General features: G+C 34.6%; 2 protein-coding genes and 1 pseudogene across 2 annotated transcripts; all 3 read left to right on the top strand.

The window, feature by feature from the left end:
• The first annotated feature begins 1,116 nt into the window (after nucleotides 1–1,116).
• Nucleotides 1,117–5,118, top strand: LOC143561526 (lysophospholipid acyltransferase 1-like). The gene is made up of 8 exons (XM_077049589.1): nucleotides 1,117–1,453; nucleotides 2,443–2,498; nucleotides 2,605–2,825; nucleotides 2,906–3,311; nucleotides 4,358–4,443; nucleotides 4,524–4,587; nucleotides 4,694–4,812; nucleotides 4,919–5,118. The coding sequence occupies exons 1-8, from the start codon at nucleotides 1,155–1,157 to the stop codon at nucleotides 5,054–5,056; spliced, it is 1,389 nt and encodes a 462-aa protein (XP_076905704.1). The 5' UTR covers nucleotides 1,117–1,154; the 3' UTR covers nucleotides 5,057–5,118.
• Nucleotides 5,119–8,626: 3,508 nt separating this feature from the next.
• Nucleotides 8,627–11,855, top strand: LOC143561535 (sugar carrier protein C-like). Its single transcript, XM_077049595.1, has 4 exons — nucleotides 8,627–8,869; nucleotides 10,501–11,130; nucleotides 11,243–11,496; nucleotides 11,601–11,855. Exons 1-4 carry the CDS (start codon nucleotides 8,627–8,629, stop codon nucleotides 11,812–11,814), a joined length of 1,341 nt encoding a protein of 446 aa, XP_076905710.1. The 3' UTR covers nucleotides 11,815–11,855.
• A 308-nt stretch (nucleotides 11,856–12,163) lies between these two features.
• LOC143561534 (ethylene-responsive transcription factor ERF025 pseudogene) lies at nucleotides 12,164–22,516 on the top strand (annotated as a pseudogene).
• Nucleotides 22,517–23,157: the final 641 nt, after the last annotated feature.

The raw sequence follows: 23,157 nt of genomic DNA, 5'->3' as shown, positions 1-23,157 counted from the left end.
TATTTCAAGTTATATATAAAACTCATTAGTTTGATGTCATGTATCATTCATCTTAACTCTATGTTGACACCATTAGCTCATTTTGAAACTCCCAATAACGAGAACACAAAACCATAACTTATTAACAATATAACTCCTATACTAAATTTTCTAAATTTTCCAACAATCTCCAAATGTATGAAGATTGGTTGAAAAGACACGAAAGTCTGATGAAACCTATAGTTGAATCTTGCATGAGATATGTAGGCATTACTCTACGAGCCTGCAATTATAAAGCATAATCAGGTTACTAGTTAGTTAAGCTCGATGATTTGGAGATAATATGTTATTTGTAAAAATATTAGCCTTTGAATCACCCTATACTTATATATCATTCGAAGGCCATGGACGCTAATTTGATACCACACGCCTAGAGTTCTCAAAATTTACACCCTGCATTATCCATTTGAAGCAACCCATATTAAAAATGCACAAAAATAGATCGTTGAATTCCATTTTGGCATGCTAATCTTCTAATCGATGCTTGAGAATGGTTGATGAGTCTAGGGGCAGTTTAGTAAATTTGATGACATTAAAGGAAAAAAAGTTTTAGAAATCCTATTAACCAAACATCAAGCCATTGATTATAAGGGAATAATTATCATTATTAACAAAATCATGATGTGGTTAGAATAATTACAGAAGCATTAGCATAACATTTACCACACTAACTTTATCTTTGAACGACCAACGAATCTTTTAAATGGACTACTGGCTACATTGGGATACACTCGTCTTTCGATTCGAGAAAAACCCTCACCTAAGGCCAGCGCTCATGTACACTCGCCAGAAAACACGACAGTGCGATGAGATAATACCCATTCATTTCAATGATCCAACTAATGAAAGCCATCAACTTTATAAAACAACTTAATAATATACATTTTTGAAAAACAAATAATTATAAAAAGTTAACACAACAATATTACTTTTGTCTTTATCCCTACTTAAAAAGAAAAATCAATACACACACTCAAGTTTCTACTAAAAATAATATAATATTAATATTAATATTAAAATTATGAGTGTTGATAGAGAGGTTGTGTATCAATTTATACAAGACCTGAGCTCCTCGTAAACTCAGTCCATCCAAACCCAAACCCAAACCCGAACCCATGGAGATGGAATCAATGGCGTCGGCGATCGGAGTATCAGTTCCGGTACTCCGATTCCTCCTCTGCTTCATCTCCACCATCCCCGTCAGCTTCTTCCACCGCCTCATCCCCGGCGGCGCCACCGCCAGACACCTCTACGCCGCCCTCACCGGCGCACTGCTCTCCTACATCTCATTCGGCTTCTCCTCCAATCTACACTTCTTCGTGCCCATGCTAATCAGCTACGCCTCAATGGTCGTCTATAGGAAACGTTGCGGCGTGATTTCGTTCTTGTCGGCTATGGGCTACCTCATTGGATGGTATGATTATTTGGATTTTAAATTATTACTCAATTAGGGCTTGGTTTATGGGTATTTGGTACTTTTTGTCTGGTGGGTACCATGCATTTATAAAAAAAATGACTAAATAAGGTATGCATAATAACATATCTTGCATGAATCTATTGGAAGTGATAACTATGACTTGAATATATTTTGTTTAAATGCTTAGTATAATTATATAAAACAAGTTGGAGAACCCGTCCGTTGTGGCGGCTCGAATTTGATTCGTGATAGAAACCTGACGATCAGTATTGGTTCGGTTCGTCACGGTAAAAGTCTATAAGTTTTGTGGTTAAAATTGAAAGCTTGAAAGTTTTTGTGCCCAAAGTTGAAAGGTGAAAAGTCTTGAGGTGTAAAGTATAAAGCTTTAGTGGCCAAAGTTGAAGTTCTAAACTTTTCATGTTAAAAGTACTGATGTATAATAAAGGCTTAAACAAGGGGTGTTTGGGATTGCTTATTTTAAGCAACTTATGACTTATTAACTTTTGGAAAAGTTAAAAGGTGTTTGGTATTGTGTGTTATAAGGAGGGAAAAATAAGGAATCCTAAGCATTAATGGCAGTGGTTATAAATGTGAAGTTGAATTCTTTCTGTATGTTAATTATATGATCAAGAAGTTCTCTGAGTATCACATGTGTGTAGGTTAGTAATTTTAGAAGTACTAATTACTAAAGTCTGGAAGTGGGATACACACATGTGTATATCTACATATATGCTAACACTGTAACATATATATAGTTAATAGTTAGGTATATGAAACTAACAAATAACTTAACACATGTGATAATTATCAAACCCTTTAAACCATGTACCAAAATAGTTAATATCACAAGCTGATCAAAGCCTCTCTGTTTCTTTCTTTTCTTATTATTCCCAAATAAGTTCTGTCTTTCACTTTTTCCTAAGATATGATGCATTTCAATATCTGCAAATTGTATTAATTTTTGTTAATTTTTGTAAAATATGTAGCCATGTATACTACATGAGTGGAGATGCATGGAAGGAAGGAGGAATCGATGCTACAGGTAACCACTCATTATACTTCATCCTTAATTAAGAATTAGCTTCGTTAAATGAATTGTAAATTTGCAATTTTGAGGATCAAGTATAATTTTTAATGCTTTTATGTAGGATCTCTTATGGTGATAACACTGAAAGTGATTTCATGTGCTATTAATTACAACGATGGATTATTGAAAGAGGCCGATCTTCGTGAATCCCAAAAGAAAAACCGCTTACTTAAGTTACCATCATTAATCGAGTATGTCGGATATTGCCTGTGCTGTGGAAGTCACTTTGCTGGTCCTGTTTATGAAATCAAAGATTATTTGGATTGGACCGAAAGAAAAGGGGTAACAAACCAGTTTATCTCCTCAATTTATATAATGAATCTCTGTATAATATATATTTAATTTTGACATTTATTTCTCAGATTTGGACAAAATCTGATAAAGGTTCACCTTCACCATATGTTCCAACACTTAAAGCACTTCTTCAAGCGGGCGTATGTATGGGTTTGTATCTATATCTTTCGCCTTATTATCCACTTTCAAGATTTAGTGAACCGATTTATCAAGAATGGGGATTTGTGAAACGTTTGACCGTTCAATACATGTCGGGCTTCACTGCTCGCTGGAAGTATTATTTCATTTGGTCTATCTCGGAAGCTTCTATTATTATTTCTGGCCTCGGCTTCAGTGGCTGGACTGATTCTTCTCCACCGAAAGCCCGGTGGGACCGTGCGAAAAATGTTGATGTTTTGGGTGTCGAGTTCGCAAAGAGTTCAGTTGAGTTACCGCTCGTGTGGAATATCCAAGTCAGCACATGGCTTCGTCACTGTGAGTTACTAGCCAAATATGTGCTTTATTATATATGAAATTTTTAATAACGGGTGTGGTTCATCTCGGTTGAGTTACCGCTCGTGTGGAACATGGCCCCTGTATTTATTCGTGTCAGCATCAATCCTAACCCGCACGCACTCAAAATCGTGTAATGCGAACATAACCTGTTTATCTGAACGTGTCAAATGGGTTGATGGGGGGTAATAATCAAGTTGCGAATGTGTTGAACGGGTTAGTGGGTTGTAACAAGTGGGTTAAACAAGTTAGCCGGTCGATCTTTTTAACTAAACTGGTTAAATAGGCCGACCCGAACATGACTTGTTTGGCCATTTAGATATTATCTAAACATGTCAAACGGGTTAGCGGATAGTAATCAAGCTGTAAACGTAAACACGGGTTGGTGGGCTCTAACCCGAACACGACTTGTTTGACCCATTTAGATATTATCTAAACATGCCAAACGGGTTAACGAATAGTAATCAAGCTGTAAACGTAAACACGGGTTGGTGGGCTCTAAAAAGTGGGTTAAAAGGGTTAGCGGGTCGACCTGTTTAATCAAACGGGTTAAACATGTCAGCCCGAACACTGCTTGTTTGATCAAACATGTCAGCCTGAACATGAACCGTTTATTAAACGAGTTAGCTAGTCTACCTGTTTAGTTAAACGGGTTAAGCAGATCAACCCAAACATTGCCCGTTTAACCCATTTATCTAAACGTGTATTTATTGCTTAACGAATAGAAATCAGTTAGCAAATGTGTTAAACGGGTTGGTGGGTTGTAGAAAACGGGTTAAACAGGTTTGGCAGGTTGTAGAAAATGGGTTAGCGGGTCGACCTGATTGGTAAAATGGGTTAAACATGTCAACCCGAACACGATCCGTTTGATCAAACACGCGAGACCGAACACGAATCAATTATTAAGCGTGTCAGTTGGTTGACCTGCTTAGTTAAACAGGCCAACCTGAACACAACACGTCAACCCAGAACCCGACTATTTTCATGTTGCGTCGGAAATTGTGACCGCTAATTGTTTTCGTTATCAGATGTTTATGACAGACTTGTTCAAAAGGGAAAGAAGCCCGGGTTTTTCCAATTGCTAGCAACACAGACTGTTAGCGCTGTCTGGCATGTAAGTTTAAATTCCATTAAGTTTCTATCATTTTTATATTATATAAATCTAAACTTTGTTAACATTTCTGATAATAACAGGGATTATATCCTGGGTACATCATATTCTTTGTTCAATCTGCGTTGATGATTGCCGGGTCAAGAGGTAACACATTGGTCAACAATTTCTTTATAACTCGCATCTAATGATACTTTAATCGTATATACTTTATTATCACCTTACAATTGTTTTTATTCGTCTACGAGCACAGCCATTTACAGATGGCAGCAGGCGGTCCCGCCACATTTGGCATTGGTTAAGAAGTCTTTAAGTCTCATGAACTTTGCTTACACGCTTCTCGTTCTAAATTATTCCTGCATTGGTTTTATGGTTAGTATAAACTTCTTTTTAAATCGAGGAAATTAGAATTGTAAATACGGGTTAGAACTTAGAAGTTAGAACCCAATTTTGACTTGTGTTGGCTTTTATGAAACAGGTATTAAGTCTACACGAAACAGTGGCTGCATACGGGAGCGTATATTACATTGGAACTATCATTCCGGTGGTGTTGATTCTTCTCGGGAATGTAATCAAGCCAAAACCGGCCCGATCGAAAGCCCAAAAAGAGCTGTGAGGTTTTGTAAAACCATCTCTCTCCCTTAATTCCCAATGAAAAAGCAAAGGATGAGATTTGCCAAGCTAAAGCATTTCTTAGCTAGGATTATATTTAAATTTTAATGTCAAAAACGACTTGTTTGTTTTCAATTTTGTTGCCATTATCTAAGATCATCATTATGAAGTCTGTATTTTGTACTCGATTTCTTCGACAAGGAGGTGGGAAGAGGGGACTTGTGTGTAGTTTCATGGTTAGTTATACGAAGGATTTCCGACGAAAAAAAATACACGCTTTCCCAACCATCGACAGACGTTTCAAGTTCCTTGTTCACGCTGACCCTTCCGCTTTACTAGTTGAGGCATTACACCTCCCTAAAAACACGTTTGTAAAGTCGTAATACGAGTTCCTGCCTCATAATATGTTTACCATCGGTCATTGCGACAACCCCCTTTTAAAGTTGTGCACTTTGACAAACTAGCATGCACATCGGTAAAACCGTCACCAACGCAAGCTAAATACTTAGCAAAAATCTTTGTCACACATATCTCACTACTCAGTCTCTTCCATTTTTCTCTTTCGACATAATCTTTGTCACATCATATCTCACTACTCAGTCTCTTCCATTTTTCTCTTTTGACATTTAAGGGTGTTTGGGATTGCTTATTTTCACCAACTTATAACTTATAAACTTTTTGAAAAGTAATAAGGTGTTTAGGATTGTTTATATTGTGAGAGAAAAAGTTTCATAAGTCACACTTTTGTAACTTATTAACTTAATGAAAAATTATAAGGTCTCAAACACCCCCTTAATACCCACCACTCATAATTCTTTTCTTTCTTTTTAAATATGAGCAGGTAGCTAAGGATTTAACATCCTCTCTCTTCCATGTCACATTTCACATCATCTCCACCTCTCCAAATGCACTATAAATGCAATGCATTATGGAAGGCCTAAGGCCTATCGTTTCCAAGGCCACCATACGTGAAATACTTTACATATCTACCTATTCTAATAAAGTAAAATAAATATGAACACTTGTTATGGTTTAGTTAATTCTCACAATTTTTTTCCCTCAAAAACTAATATACCCTAATATATGTAATAAATCAATAATTAATTCACTTTCCTTTTACACTATATTTATATAATATCTATATATTTTTATAAATATAAATATTAACATACTATTTTACTATATATTTCAAAATACTTGGTGAATTCCAAAAATCAACAACAAATCATGTTTCTCAAATTAAAATTGTTTCGGGTTTTTTGTGGAAGTTAAATTTGATTTTATGGGTCAAAAGTTGGTAAACAGATTATTTGGTACAAGTTAACTACATTTAGAGCAAAATTTGTTACGGGTCAAAAATGAAAATTTTAAGTATTTTAAAAGTTTGAGAATGCAAAATAGATTTATCGTCAAATTTGTTATGGGTTCAAAGTGTTGACTTTAAAATGTCAAAAGTATGAAAGTTAGAATTTTAAACATGATTTGGATTTCAAGTTTATTTTTAAGGACATTTTTTGAAATAATCAAAAGGTTCGGGATATGACAAATTGAATATTTTTCCCTCAACTATTAAAATTTAAGAAAAAATCCACCCCCATGCATGTCAATGTTTCTAACTTTTATCAAATTTGAAATATTTATGTCAACATTAATTTTTCCTTCAATTGTGATTAGAACGTCGTATGTGAAGCATGTCATGCAAAACTATGCTAAAATGAAACAAAATATTCACAAAATTGAATGGGTTAACATGTTATTTTTTATATTATCATTATAACAAAGTCGAGAAACCTTCTGAAACTTATCAATATTTTTTTTATGGTGTAGCTTAGGAAAACATAGTTCTTGAAGAACATCCATTGCTACAATTTAACATCCCACTTTCCTTTTATGGGTGGTAAATTGATAAATATATCAATAAATGTAACGTCTCTTTTGTATTTAGGCTGAGTGGTTAGAACTACTATCGTATGAGAAGTATTATTTTCAAAATTGGTTCATAACCAAAATACTTTCAATTATACATATATGACACCGAGAATGAATTTTTCAATAAAAAGAAGCATTCTCGGGCACGATTTTGCACGAACATTTTTTTATTAAGTTTATTGATATAATTTATGTACACATTGTATAGATACAAACATAGATGTAATACATTTTTTTTTCATATACGCTATGTAATTATTTGTTTTACTTATAATTTTATAATTTGAATTATCTCGTGTGTAACACTGGCTCTAAAACTATTAGTAATATATATATATAATAATAATGTAAAAAGTACACATGTACATGTATAAAGAAGCAACCTAACATGACATTTGTTAAGATATTTTCATATAATAATGTAAAGAGTTAATGTCATTTTTGTATTTATGTTTTGTTTAATTACGCAAATTTAGTACCGTTTTCGAATTTATTGCAAATGACTACTTCACTTTTCTAAAATTTATCATTTTAGTACCTTTTCTAACTTCGTCTATTTTTGTTTGTTAAGTCATGGGTAATTTGGTAACTTCATTATTTTATTATTTTTTTCTTTTCTTTTAAACACCCCCCCCCCCCCTCTTATATCCGGTAAAACCTAAATCCCCAAATCATAACATCGATCCATCTATCAAAACTCTACTAAACTTAAAACCTAAATCCCCAAAAATTCCCCACATATCAATAAATTCAAACTACTAAACTTAATACTGAAATATATAAAACAAAAACATAAACTGTTGGAATAATTGGATCAAGAGCATGATATTTTGTGAGAACTCCTCACAATTCTTTTCAATACTATTAAAAACTAAAATCACGCATTACAATTAACCCTAGACCCTCTGTTTATACAAATAAAAACTTGAAACCCAAATCTAATCATACAACAACTCAAACTCAAATAAACTAATTAAAATAAACAAAAATTTTCGCTTAACCCCTTCAACTTTATTATAAACTCGTTTCGGGATTACCATGATGGTTTAGAACTTAATAATTATTTTTGAAGCCCATAGAACTTGGGCTATTATCTTTAAGAGAATTAGTTTTTGAAGCGTACGTTTCAAGGAATTAAAGTCCAGAGCAATCACATGTATTATCTATTAAAAAAAACTATAATTAAAATTCTGGTTGTTCGGGTACGTCCGGTTGGAGATTCGTAAACTCGAATCCTAGTTTGGTTCGGATAAAGACCATATTTAATTTAAATTATTATACAAAACCAAATTTAATTGAGTTCGTTATAATTCGGCTAGAGTTTTGAAGTTTTTGAATATATATGTGTCGGAAATAAATTGGAAGGGGTTTATTACAAAATAGTAGATTTTTATCTAATCTAATCTAGATGTGACGAAAATAATTTGTAATTCAAATCTCAAATCCAACGTATTTAAATTTAAATTAAAAGATAAGACACCACCGACCATATATATACTACAAACAGAATTTAGGCCAACTCAAGTACGTACAACAATTAATTTCATCTATAAATACATGCATACAACCTTGTATTTATTTTTGCAATTCGTTATTCATTCATTCTTCTAGTTCTATATACAAACCAACCAACCAACCAAAATTAATGGCGGGTGGTGTGATATCTAATTCTGGTAATGGAAAAGCCTACCCCGGCAAACTCACATTCAAGGTCATGATAACATGTCTGGTGGCAGCATGCGGTGGTCTGATCTTCGGGTACGATATCGGAATCTCAGGCGGTGTGACGTCCATGGCGCCGTTTCTGAAGGAGTTCTTCCCTGAGGTTTACAAGAAGCAGTCGGAGATGAAAGCTTCAAGCAACCAATACTGCAAGTTTTCTAAACAGGCTTTCTCGTGTATCAAAAGCAAAAGGGAGAAACACGTGTTGATTTTCTAAACAGGCTTTCTCGTGTTTGGCAACTTTGCCCGATTCGGCCTTCAACGCAGCCTGACCCACAACAAATCCGCGGTCCCTGAGCCCGACAAGAGGAGACACTCCTGTAAGGTCCACACAAGCGTGTTTTCCCTCTGCCCACCCAAACACAAGAATATCAGCTGGTCGTAACGTGGACCTCCCTTCGAGCGGATCTGTAAGAAAGTTAACTGGGGCCTCCTTTTTTGCAGAAATCCCTGCCCGTTTAAGAACATCGCACAGAACATTCCTAACCAAATCATGCCTATATTTAAAACCGGGTAATTCTTTGCAATGCACCGCATGGTCTCCAAAGGAATCCAAACAGACTTTGCGGCAAACTGGGCAAGGCTCATCAATCGGAAACATAGGGATCATTAACCGGTATTTAAGGATAGCCTGGTACTCCAACCCCGACATGTGTTGGCCTAATCCTTTAATAGGGATGACCGTAAGAAAATTCTGAGCTCGAGGAGCTCGAAGGCATTCAAACACCGCTTTTTGGCGAGGAGATAGATCAAACTTCGCTTCTAATTTCTAAACGATTCCACTAAATAAGGCACTCGCTAAAGCATGTTGGGCTTTGGGGGGGGGTGTCTTTATTAGAGAACCCGCTAAGATCAAAATCGGGAAGTGAAGTATGTAAACGATCCATCGCACACCCGTAATCAGTGTCCAACCCATCAATACCACATCCCCGAAGAATGTGGTCTTGAAAACTCCATGATTGTGCTCTCGAAGCCACAAAGCATATGTAGATACATCCCTGGCCGAACATAAACCCAACCCCCGAAAACGGGTCGGAAGAGATGCCAACCTTCATTGGAAATCCCCGAAGAACGGCCCCTGACAAACCACGATGTCCTCAATCGCCCCTCGAAGGCCATTATCAAAAATAGAAACAGCTTCCTCCACGTACATAGGTTGGCACGTTCTTAAGCCAAACAACAGCTTTGCGACCCCCATACATGAGCGAAGCAAAAGAAGCTTGCATTGAGGGTCTCGAAGCCTTAGAAGATAACTCATCAATTCCACAGCACCAGATGCCCTTTTCACAGCCAAACTACTGATAAACCCCGCATCCCGACTTACAGCGCCACCAAGGAGTTTCACACCAAGTACTGGCCTTCCAATCCCGTAAGCAAGCAATCCCTCCCGCACCTTTTCCCCATTGCACGTTGGCCAAAATAATTCTTTTTTCTTAACGTTTAATTCAAGACCCAACCGAGGGCCCTCGGCCCTGATAATATCTAATGCATTAGCCACCTCTTTAGTGTCCCCGATAATAGTATCATCATCCAAATACCAAGCGTGGAAAAAAAGCCTGCAACGATCTCTGATTCGGTGAACAAGTGGATGCAAAACTTAGGCAAAAAGTAGAGACCCAAGAGGGTCCCTGCTGAACCCAGTGGTGGACCTAATGTAAGCATTCCCATATATAACCTTATCTAAAGTCTAGGAAGTACAATCCTTAATTATATATACACTACTGCATTACTTAATTTGATCTTGAAGAATAATATATGTATGTATGAATCCTTAATATCGTTTTATGTGTTTTATAGTCATTACCTCTATATCTTTCTGAGGTGGCTCCGTACAAGTGGCGTGGTGCATGCAACGTGCTGTTTCAACTCTCCTTCACGGTTGGTATTCTGGTCGCGAATGCCGCAAACTACGGCTTTGCCCAGATCAAGGGCGGCTGGGGCTGGCGTTTGAGCTTGGGCGGTGCCATCGTCCCCGCTATAATCTTCATCGTCGGGACGTTAATGCTCGCGGACACTCCAAACTCCCTTATTCAGCGTGGAAAGCTTCAAGAGGCCAAACAAAGATTACTCAAAATCCGCGGTGTTGATAATGTAGATGAAGAGTTCAACGATCTTGTTGAGGCAAGTGAAGAGTCTAAACAGATTCAAAGCCCGTGGCTCAATCTTCTTAACCGTAAATACAGACCGCAGGTGATCTTTGCGGTTGCTATTCCCTTCTTCCAGCAGCTTACTGGCATGAATGTGTTCATGTTCTACGCTCCGGTTTTGTTCAAAACCATGGGGTTTGGAGACAACGCGTCGCTCTTTTCCGCACTCATCACTGGGGCGGTTAACATGATGGCAACCATCGTTTCGCTCCTCTTGGTCGATAAATTTGGAAGAAGGTTTTGGTTTTTTGAAGGCGGCATTCAAATGCTACTTTGTCAGGTAATTAAAGAATAATGATTTTAAATATATGATCAAAATTATATTAATGTAGTCTATAGGTTTTCTAAGAACTTGTGATATATATTAATCTTTCTATTGTATATTTTTGTAGGCTGTGATCACGATTGCTATTGGTTACAAGTTTGGGATTAATGGTAACCCCGGGGAGCTTGAGAAACGGTATTCAGCGCTCGTGGTTATAGCCATTTGCATATACATTGCCGGCTTTGCGTGGTCTTGGGGGCCGCTGGGTTGGCTCGTGCCTAGCGAAATCTTTCCACTAGGCACGAGCGTTACTGTTTCGGTTAACATGCTATTCACCTTCTTCATTGCACAAATCTTCCTCCAATTGTTGTGTTATTTAAGGTAAAACATATCAATTCATGATATCTATATATATTTACGTAAATTTATGATCTAATTTTACATATATGTGTGTATATTAATTTGCATGTTTTTTTTTATTTCAGGTTTGGGTTGTCTATATTCTTTATGGTTTGGGTCCTTGTGATGACCGTTGTTATTTACTTTTTCTTGCCGGAGACGAAGGGAGTTCCGATTGAAGAGATGGCCGGAATTTGGAAGGAACACTGGTATTGGAAGAAGTTTGTTCCCGTGGCTGATGAAGAAATTGCAGGTGTGAAAAAGGATACAAGCAAGGATGATCAAGAGCACCAAAAATAGTTTATATCGGAAGTTAATCCTGAAACGAGTTTAAAATAAAGTTGAAGGGGTTAAGTGAAAATTTTTGTGTATGTTAATTAGTTTATTTGAGTTTGAGTTGTTGTGGATTAGATTTGGGTTTCAAGTTTTTATTTGTATAAACAGAGGGTCTAGGATTAATTGTAACGCGTGGTTTTAGTTTTTAATAACATTTAAAAGAGTCGTGGGGATTTCTTACAAAATATCGTGTTCTTGATTCTATTTTTTTCTTTTTTTTTTCCGGGTTTGGGTTGTTTCCATTCGGTTTAAAAATATGATTGCGTACTTACTAAGGGGGTCATGATCAATTGATCATAAAATGAAGTGAAAAATGTCTAAGCTTTTAATGTTAAAATTAAAGAAAGCAAAAAGTAAGTTTTGTGGAAGTGAAAATACAAGCCAAATATTAGATTTATATCTATCTTGATAACTAAAAAGTATGTGTATTAAATTTTTTTTTATTGTACAAAAGTAAAAGTAAGTCGTATTATAATCGTAATCGGTATATGTATATGGTATAGTATTCACCGAATTCGTATTTGGGTACCTATCCGAACAAAAATCAATTTGGTGTTTTAGTTGAATTGGAATTTATGAATCTCAACTCGAACCGAATAACCAAAATTGAAAAATCTATTTTTCTTCTCTTTTCTTATGAATCTACTTAGTGATTTGGGCTTTTAACTCTTCAAAAGATTGGTTTCAAAAATCAATTTGTTAAAAAAAAAACACTAGCCCAAAACTTTTGTGGGCTTCGAAATCAGTTCCAACTTCCATGCTGGGTTTCTATTTTATTTACTCTGCAATGGTACCGGTTAACAAATACTTAGTGAGGCGTGTATATATATCTTCATTCACAAAAATATACATAAACATAAAATATAGCTAGTATTTGTGACAGATTTCCGACGGATACCTTTCAAATTTTTCATCGAAAAGTTTTAGGTCAAATCAATTCAAAGACGTGCAGGAATTTTACTTCCCATGTCTGCTCCGTTACTATATCATGCTCGAGCTCTATCCCCTCCAAGCCTCCACTCCCTCGTCCCTTCATTGTTGTTGGTTGAATTTGGGAAACCTAGCTAAGCATTGTTGTATAATTTATTTATTCAATGTTAGGCTTAGAGCTTAGAAATTGTTGTCTTTTCATATATGGTGTCGATATGAATAAATAATTTAGTGTACGTATAATAAGAATAACATGCATGGGTATACATATAAGAGATGAATATATCAGAGGAGTGGGTGCTTTTATATCATATCATTTGGTATTAGATGTCCCCGTTCCATGATATAGATATATTGAAAGATATAGAAAATTTCAGGGGAACTTGTATTAGTATTAGATGTCCTTCTTCAAAATGTAAGTGTTTACACTTTAAGGAAGGTAGGGATGCTAGTGCGGAGGGCCGACTTGTTTAAATATGGATTCATGTCTGATTATTATATACATATTGTAATTTAATTTTTGTATTGATTTATGGTATTGTTTTGTAACAGGTTTACCGTACTAATTGCTTACGTCCATAACTTTGGATATTTAAGACAGTCTGAGTTCATGTGAGTTTATGTAATTATAAAATTATAAAGTAAGTTGCCAGTCGTTTTGACCTGTTGAACGGCCTATTTTGGTACTTATAAATTCATAAAGTAGTTATGGGTTGTTTTCATCGGTTTAACAACCTATTTCGATAATTATATAATCATAAAGGGGTTAGGGGTCATTTTGAACCGTTTAACAAGATATTTTGGTAGTTATTGATATTATATTCCCGATTTGTTAAAAGAGAAAACCGAGGGGTGGCAAGGTCGATATCAAGAAAAGAATAAGGAGGTGATCAAATCAAATATATTATTATTTAAGTTTTATTTAAAGTTTATGCTTATCTTTTATTAATTTTCCACTTTTAGTCAAATTGTGTTTGTTAGATTTATAAATATGTATTAATAATAAGTTGAAGTTTAAGTTTTAGAAGTTAAAAAACCATCTCTTCTTTCCTTCCGATTTCAATAATCATACCATCACAACATTTATTATTATTTGATGATAACCCCACTTGCAATTCACTTTGATCGAAGCAGTTTCTACCTCTGATATTTTTTTTTAAAGGTAAGCTTGGAATAAAAACTATACTTGGAAAGAAAAATCTAATTGGACACAAGACAAAGTTACATGCTAGGTAATGGATTTTTAAGCCACGTCACCCGTTTAAATAAAACTTACAATTACGAGATGATAACCACAAATACAAAACTGAAACAATCGAATCAAATAGAGTGTCTTTGTTGTCATTGGGTTGACAAAAAATAATCTCATTCCGAGCTCTTCAAATAGTCCACCATGTCATATAGATAATCGCCTCAATATCATCTTTTTTTTTTCACCAATCCTGACAAATCAAACCATTCTAAATACTTTTAGGCCCTTTATCACATGGAAGAACCACCTCCAACCAACGCCCAATAGCATTCCAAATCTTTGATGCAAGGTGACACCCTTCAAAAATGTGACCCAAAACTTCCACCGAATTCAAACAAATTGGGCATTAATATAGAGGAATATCAAAACCTTTACGACTTAAATTAAATTTAGTTGAGAGACGATCTAGAAGCAGGAGCCAAATCACGATGTTAACCTTCCTTGACACGAATTTATTTCGGGTACCCTCCGGCAGCTCCTGACAATCCAAGCAGGATCTGACTCCTTAACCGATTGAGAACACGGCGTCGGAATCCAAGTCCCAAATTCATTTATCATCCGAACCACTTAAAGATACTGAATCTAGAAGAGATATCAACTCATTGAGCTGAGTTATCTCGACTCCGTATTCATTGTTTTAAGAACATAATTCAAAGGTTCTCTTCAATTTGTTTTTCCAACAGTTATAAGATTGAATCATATTTGGTAGATTGAGCCTGGTCTACCACAAGGAATATATTATATCTTCTTATAATTTTATAATTAGTGTTGCAATCTAATTTGAAATTATTGAACTTTCAATTGTGTTTACCGAAATGAATGTATTTTGTAAATTTGTGGTACCTATTTGTTTTGCTGGAAACAAAACAATTTAATTCTTAAAATTAAATAACATTATCTGCGAATTAGGAATACTTTATGTCAGAATTCATAAACACAGAAAAGCATTAGCTGGTATTCGTCACAAATATTAAATCTTCTCAGAGAAAGGAGAATCGCGATGAAGACGCACAGCAAATCCATCGGATCGATAATTGTCGATGTTTTTGTAAAAAAAAAAAAGTTAATTTCCCGCATATGTTTTACTGATGTAAAACTATAACTGCTTTCGACGGAATCTTCCATCAGTTTCATGTAGTGAATGGTTCACATATACTTAAAAGTTAAAATTCTATTAGATTTTGTTTTACCATGAAAAATAGTTTTGGCTCCACAATCCTATCACACACAAATTTTCGCTAAATGGTTAACTAAAAAAACTTTCATGAAGCTTTAAGATATAAGTAAAATGAAAATTAAGATTTTGTATAAGTGAATTTATATTTGTCAGTAACCAACTATCTTTCACGTATAAGTAATGGATACAAGTTTTTTATACGCACATGCATGACAGAAACGGATAGAAATACTAGTTTTTTATATGCCATGCATGACACAAACTAGCCTAAAATTTGTATTTGATACATGAACTCAAACACTGCTTATGTATTTATAGGTTGATACCGACTAATGGAATAAGGTTTTACTTTTTCTTTGCACAGTACGTCTCTAAATTTATAAATTTATATCTAAAAACAAAATGGCCTATATAACTTGACCCCATATCTTCGACATTATTTTTATTTTTATGTTTTAATATAAAATAAAATAAACAATTAGAATAAATATTTAGCCATAAAATACCACTAGTGATTTATGAAAATAACAAGTAAATATGCGAACACCACAAGCTATTTGCATGCTCGACTGCATGTTTTACTCGAAACTAACTGAGATCGGTTTAAACTAAACACCTAAAATCCACAAATTTCATTTAGCTAGATTCTTTTTAAGTTAAAAATACACATTCATTAGACATATCAGTACGTAGTTTTAATTACCGCAATAATAGCTCATTCTTCTTAAATATTATTATTAAAAGTCTTTTTCAATAAATAAACTTGTTAACAATAATTTGTGTTGAATTGAATGATTCCGAGCACTTGCTCTTACGTTTTGTATCTTATTGCAATAATAATTGGAGCTCATGCAAGCTTCCTAACTTTAGGTAAATATATGACCAACCAAGAAAATACTATGTGTGTCTTTTATGATAATAAACTAATAATTATTAACAATATATCATAAATTTCATTTAAAGATGAAACAAATTAAAATTGCTTATAAATCAAGAAATTAAACATTTAACTTTAAAAAAAAAAAATTTCTTTTACTACTCACATGGACATAAGACTTTTAAGTGTTGTTAACATGTTATATTATGTGCCAACCAATGTTTTAAAAACCGTTTTTTTACTCGTACCGGGTTGGACTAAAAAATGGTACAACCGGTTAAACCGGGAGGTTCAACCGGTTGAATAATTTATCTTATAATTTTCTATAAATACAACTTTAACTCTTAAAATAACCTAAAAGTAAATGATATTATAACAAAAAATAATTCAAAAGTTAATTCATAGTAAAAAATAATATAAAAGCACTCAATTTAAAAAAAAAAAGTCCTAAAGTTTACACGTTTAAATATTAATTGTGAGATTAAAAGTAATTTTGATAAAATATGGGCCGTAAATATCAAAAATTTCTTGGACATAAAACTGGTTTGCTGGTAAAAACCGGTATTTTAGAAAAAACCGCCGCTACGATGTTTTAGCAAACCGGCCAAAAATACTATGCTCAAAATACCGGCCTGCTGTGTGAAATCCGGTTTAACCGGTTCAACCGACCGGTTTGAACCGGTTTTTAAAACACTGGTGCCAACAACCATGGCTATTTTCAATTTTTCACTCAATTAGGCTTGCAATTTAGTTTTAACATATATAGAAAACCAGTTACCATTTAGAGGTATAAGCATGATTCAATTATGGGCTAAAACTTACCATTTCGGGGTACCCGGTTAAAAGTTTAATTACGTGACGAAAAATATGCATAGATTTGAAATATATAATAGATTTGTTTTGTTGTACTTTTTTTTTGAATTAACATAAACAAATTTAGTTTATAACATAATAAACAACCCCTTGGTGTAAATAGACTATGATCTGAGTAGCTGAAATGAGAAACTTATGGAATAACACACTCCCTTTGTGTCGATCTTATCTTATATACCAACACTTTTTTTCTTAGAAGATAGCAGTCGTGGCTCATGAATAGTTGTAAAAGATTTATCTTCATTCCATATGTAAGAATTTGACTCAACTTAAAGCCTCTTATTTTTTTACTTTTATTTATTTATTTGTTTTTTGGTCACAAGTGAGACACTTGAACAGTTCCTATGATGATGACGACCATACGGGTGGAATCACATGATAAGTCCCCTTTATTTGGGAGCATGCCCATTGGAGTAGAACCTCCTTCAAAGACACGTGTTAGTAGGCCTTACTATTGTTACATGTCTTACATATTCCCGCTTTGATCATTCACTATTTTTAACTGAGCAGTGATTATAAATTATATACGTTCAATCTTATCTCGACCAAAGTGCTATTTCAAAGTCCATGTCAATCACTACTGAATTTGCCTTTTGCCTAACTCGTTTTTCTTAATGATCATGGGAGATTTAATTCATTTTACTTGAAATGATTGTTAGTACTATTTGCAATTGGTTGTAGAGTTGAATCAACTCATAAATAGAAAATGCATCAACATCCACATAATCAACGTAAGTAACCTTACGATTGAGATATGTTCTACTAGGAAATATTGCAAAATATGTTACAAAAAAGGGTGGCGTCGCATTCTGCAAAAGTATTCATCAATAGTAATATTAAAGCCATGATTGATTGCAAAAACAGTGATCGTTAAAGTTCTTCGTACCATAAACATTAATAACATAGCGTCTTCTAGGGTAGCGTCAAGATCTTCAAAGTTGGGATATGATAGAGAACCATATCATCAATATCATGGAAAAATTGGTAGTCTTAGCTTGGTTTATCTCCAATATCATGTTCTTTGTAGACAGAAGGTTTCTCTCCAATCTCGTCAATTCAGGCGATAATCACTTAATGGAGCAATTGACCAAATAAAAGACTTAAACCTCTGGTTATGCATAACCTAAAGGTTATAGTTTTGGATCATATATGCAAGATACAGAAATTAACATTTGGGGGGGGGGGGGGGGGTGATCTTATTCTCAACTTTCAACTTTTTAAGATTAGTGACCAAATTCATAAGTCTTATCAAATCCCGGGGATCATCCATGTAATTTACTCTTCAACAATAACTCCAAAATTCTCCCGTGGAGTGACACATTTAATTTTACCATTTCAAATAACCGACACATCTGAAAGAACAGAGACATTTTTGGGGTGTTCGTCAAATGTCAGAGACCCTAATTCATTCATGTTTGGGGCATCATCAAAAGCTAGTTACATTTATCATGTGTGCATCATTTTAGCACAAAAATGAAACATCTTCACCATTGACCCAGAATGATAACTATAGCCATTATAACTGTTATTTATGACCATTTATATTTACATTGGGCGTTGTATTATGTATAATTGTTTTACTGAATTTTATTGGAACTGACGTTGAGGAATATCTAAGAATCCGAATTGTCATTGTCTGGATTACTTTTTTTTTTTAGAACGACCAACTAAGTAACGTCGGGAATTTCGTACGCGGCCCCCAATGGCTAAAGGTAGTCCGAGCCGGCCACGAGTCCGGACGGACGGAGCCCCTAGTGGTCCACCTATTGAGGGATTTCCCGGATAAAACCCAACCCCCACGCCCGTCAAACGGCACGACAGCGAGGAGCCGGTAAAACCGGGTGAGATCAGGACTCGAATCCAGGCAAGCCAAGGTCATCCCTCATATCTTTCATATAAATTGGTGATAGTAAGGTTTAAACCCCTATCTCTCACTAGTAAAATAAGTGTCCTACCTTTGAGCACAGCCACTATGTTAACATGTTTTCATAGTGTGTGGAATTTTTTAAAACTACTAAATAATTCTATAACCGAAAGTCCATACACACCACAAACATTTTATCCAACGTCTATATGATGACTCATCACAAATATTGTCTATATTAAACTTTTACCAACTGTTCACACTAGCCCTTTATTTTTTACTACTAAAATGGTTAAAATCGTACGTGAGGTGTAATTAATTCTGCGACTTTAGCTCAAAAACCTTTTTTTTTTAAATAAACCGTCTGAGGTTTCCCCTTTAATAGCAATTACATACAAACCACTAATTCCGCCGTTAGATTTTTAACGTAAAGTAAGGAGCATTTATGCCATTTTGCACATATATTTACTTTATTATTTTAAAGTTAAGTTTTAGGCCTATATTTATACGGTATGCATTAAGAAAAAAAATATTTAAACAAAACCTTAACAAGTAAAACCCATCATTCTCCTTCAACCAAACCATCACTCTCACCGTCACTACCTAACCAGTAACCAGCCATGAACCACCACGCCGACCACGCTCTTCCCTCGGTATCGGTTGCAACCACACCACCACCGTTCTCTTACCCTGCCGCCGTCTTCATTTCAGCCGTGTTCAGACTGATCTGGTAATCGGACAAAGCGATTTCCAATACGTCTCTAAGAGTCGTATGCTCGTTGTGATTGTCACCATCATCAATCCTTGGCTTTTTTGGCTGGTGGTGGCTGGCCGGAGTGTATATGGCAGGTGATGGTGTGGGTAAGGGTTGGCATGGTTGAGTCTGGAGGTAGGGGTTGAAGTGTTGAACAAGATGGGGTTGGAGTAGGGTTGGGTACTAATAATATATTTGTTATATTTATGTATATAATAAAAGAAATTGTAGATAGTAAAAAGAAAAATATATCCTTGATTAATGATGAACTAGTATATATGACCCAGCGCGTTGCAGCGGAGTTGTTGAACCGTAACAAAAACAAAGATGGAAACGCTAAATCACACACGTTGAGCGTGTTGATTCGAGCGCTCCGACACCTCAAAATGGGTATCAAAAGTGGATATTATTTTGGATTATTTATTTATATTTGCACTGTTACGATTAAAAATTATTTTGAATTAATTATTTCTTTGTGGTGTGCATTATGGGGTAGATGTAAGGCTGTCTACATTTTACCCTCCTCAGACCCTACTATAGCTTTGCTATTGGTGGGATATACTGAGTACGATGATGATGATATGATTTGTGGTGTGCATTATCATATTAACGTTTCAATTTAAAAAAATAAACAGAGAAAGAATGCCTGATACAAACATCTCCTCTCTCACACGTTTTTTTTTAAAATAAAAGGAAATTAATTTATATGTTTTTGAAAGTGGGAAAGACAAAACCGTAAAAGATAACACGTAGAATAATAGTGTGCTACAAATAAGTAGTACCCTCTGCCTAAGAACTTGTACAAATTTGAATAGTGATATATGTGTAACACCGACTTCCCTTTTTAATATATAAAATAATATAAATAAAGTTAACGATTTGAAAGTAATTGAGAAAAAATGAGAAACCTTGATAAAAAAAAACTTTTTGAACGAAAATCGCAAAAATAACCAAACCCTTAAGGACAATTTTGGCATTTCTCTTCCTTATAAAATCCCAATAATTTGTCATTTCTAAAATATCTAAATACAATTCATTTTGGATAAACATTAGCTTCACACAACTTGCATATAAAATCCTTAACTTGTCATGTCTAAAGGTATTTAGAATTCAATTCATTACATACACAAGCATTAACTATTTAACTTCAACGTAACTTGTATTATTAGGTTTTGTGTTGTGACATAGTTAGTTATTATGATGTCACTGTCACATAAGTACTGATAGAATAACTAACCATCCGTTAAATTTAAATATCGCAGTCTAACTACATATAAATAGACTAAAAAATGTTTGGTTGTTACTTGTTATTGGGGTTAGACCCCATCTTTTAAGCCTCCACGGGCATTATATGGTTAATGTGGAAGAGAAATTTGCCCCCCCCCCCCCCCCCCCCCCGAAATTTGGGGTCCCCCCCCTCCCTTTTTTTGGTGCACTCTTCTTTTTTTGTGGCATATATAACACGAAGGTGGTGGTGATTTGGCATAACAACGCTGGCGGCGTTGCAGCACAACGAAAGGTCTTATAACTCATTATTTGCAAACATAAGATCACTACTCATTATTTAATGAAGTTGTCAAAATGTTTTACGATATAATATATGATTTATTCAATTATTCTCTGTTTAATATGTTATTAATCATTATCTTAAATATATATAAACGAAAAGTCACTATATTCTCTTAAGATACTAGCTTGTTTTATTTATAAATAGAGACTTCTCATGCATTTGACCCGAAGTTACAGGTATGGGTCTCACTAAACCCAGATAGCTCTTAAACAGGCTATAGCATCTCATTAAATTAAAAATTTAATGTCACCAAATATTTGATATGAAAACCCTATAAAATAGGAATATGCTAAAATTAGTATCCGATTTAAAAAAAAAAGAAGATATTATTTATAATGAAGAAACAATTTACAGTAAAAAAAAGCGGAACGTGGGTTTTACAAAACCCAAATAGCTTTTAAACCCGGTTATAACATCTCATTTATTTTGAAACTCTTTCATCATCATATCCTAAGTATATTTTTAACTTCCTTACAATAATAAAATTAAAATCCAAAAAAATATATAAATATCATAAATAAATAATGTAAAACAAATCCGTAATACAGAGATAAAAAATAGTAATATATATTTTGCAACACATAGCCCGTCATAGATAACTAAGTTAAACAAAATAGATAGTAATTTTACATGCTTCAGTATAATTTCATTTTGTCCTAAGACTGATAAAATAAAGATTAAAAAAAAAACTTTACAGAAATTCGGTATATATAATAATAAAAACATACAAATTATATTTTCTAGATATAATCCAATTCATATTTACCGTTTACATCACCCTTTTGTCACATACTTCTATACCCTCCATTAGTCTATTTGTACTTATATATATATATATATATGCACGCACATGCATAAATTTTAACCACCACCATGAGCACCTCCTCTACCGAAAGCCCCCTTAAATACCACTGGGAGACACCCAACCCTTCACGGAATACGTAGCCGGAACGGTAAATGGGTAGCTGAAATCCGCGAACCGCGTAAAACATCCCGTATTTGGCTCGGGACATACGTGACCGCTGAGATGGCTGCAGCTGCCTATGATGTAGCGGCCTTGGCACTTAAGGGTGGCGATGCATCGTTAAATTTCCCAGAATTCGTTGGAACATATCGCGTGCCTGAGTCCCCAGAACCGGCCTTGATAAAGCGTGCAGCCGGGGAGGCTGCGGAGTTGATGAAGTCGTTCATGAAGCGAGAAACTGACGAGCAACATGATGAGTTCATTGATGAAGAAGCAATATTTGATATGCCCAATTTGTTGGTGGGTATGGCGGAGGGAATGCTGGTGAGTCCGCCGCGGCAGCTGACTGCCGAAGATCGGCTGTTGGGGGAGTCTTGTGATTGTGACAACTTGTGGAGCTATTAGTTTTGTTTTCAAATAATATTATGAGTATTGTTTTTGGAACTTTTAATCTTTATTTCATGGATCATATATGGATGATAGGCTAATTATGTGATATAAATAGAGGTTGTTACTCTTAACATATATCACCCCCAATGCTTTTATATAGGAGTCAATTATTAGTGTGTGTACGTTGTCATATTAGTCTATGTTATGTGTCAGTATACACATTATCGAGCCGTATGATTTATAAAAAGAACAACATTTTGATCATGTGACTAATATATGATCAGTGTGTATAGGATGTCACTATAACAAAACATAGTTTGTGTATGGTTTGTCTCCAAAGAAATCCATAAACTAAAGTAACATGTCAGAAAATGTCCTTTGGTTTGATGTCTATTATATATATATATACTTAACTAAGTATAAAATAAAAATATACTTGAGTTGTGAAAACTCTAGAAACTCATTCTCATTCACATGTTTTTAATTAATATTTAAATCTTGTGGTCCACAATTAAAGTGAATAAAAAATGTAAATATAAATATAACTTTTTCTCTCTCCTGAAAACATATATAAAAATTAGTAAAAAAATGTTAAAAAATAGCAAAACATTTTTTTTTGATGTTTCGATGTTTTGTATTAAATGTTACAACATATA

Source organism: Bidens hawaiensis, unplaced genomic scaffold (assembly GCF_021521415.1).
Source record: "Bidens hawaiensis isolate Kalapana, Puna unplaced genomic scaffold, B.hawaiensis_p1.1 tig00020696_1, whole genome shotgun sequence".
Taxonomy (NCBI): Eukaryota; Viridiplantae; Streptophyta; class Magnoliopsida; order Asterales; family Asteraceae; genus Bidens; species Bidens hawaiensis.
This window is presented reverse-complemented; position numbering and strand designations above follow the sequence as displayed.

Excerpts from the sequence above, each read along its gene's own strand:
- LOC143561535 (XM_077049595.1), top strand. The coding sequence starts at position 8,627 with ATGGCGGGTGGTGTGATATCTAATTCTGGTAATGGAAAAGCCTACCCC. Across the intron at positions 8,870-10,500 it reads ACTGCAAGTTTTCTAAACAG|TCATTACCTCTATATCTTTC; the intron begins GCTTTCTCGTGT and ends TGTGTTTTATAG. Across the intron at positions 11,131-11,242 it reads TTCAAATGCTACTTTGTCAG|GCTGTGATCACGATTGCTAT; the intron begins GTAATTAAAGAA and ends ATATTTTTGTAG.
- LOC143561526 (XM_077049589.1), top strand. The coding sequence starts at position 1,155 with ATGGAGATGGAATCAATGGCGTCGGCGATCGGAGTATCAGTTCCGGTA. Across the intron at positions 1,454-2,442 it reads ATGGGCTACCTCATTGGATG|CCATGTATACTACATGAGTG; the intron begins GTATGATTATTT and ends TAAAATATGTAG. Across the intron at positions 3,312-4,357 it reads CAGCACATGGCTTCGTCACT|ATGTTTATGACAGACTTGTT; the intron begins GTGAGTTACTAG and ends TTTCGTTATCAG.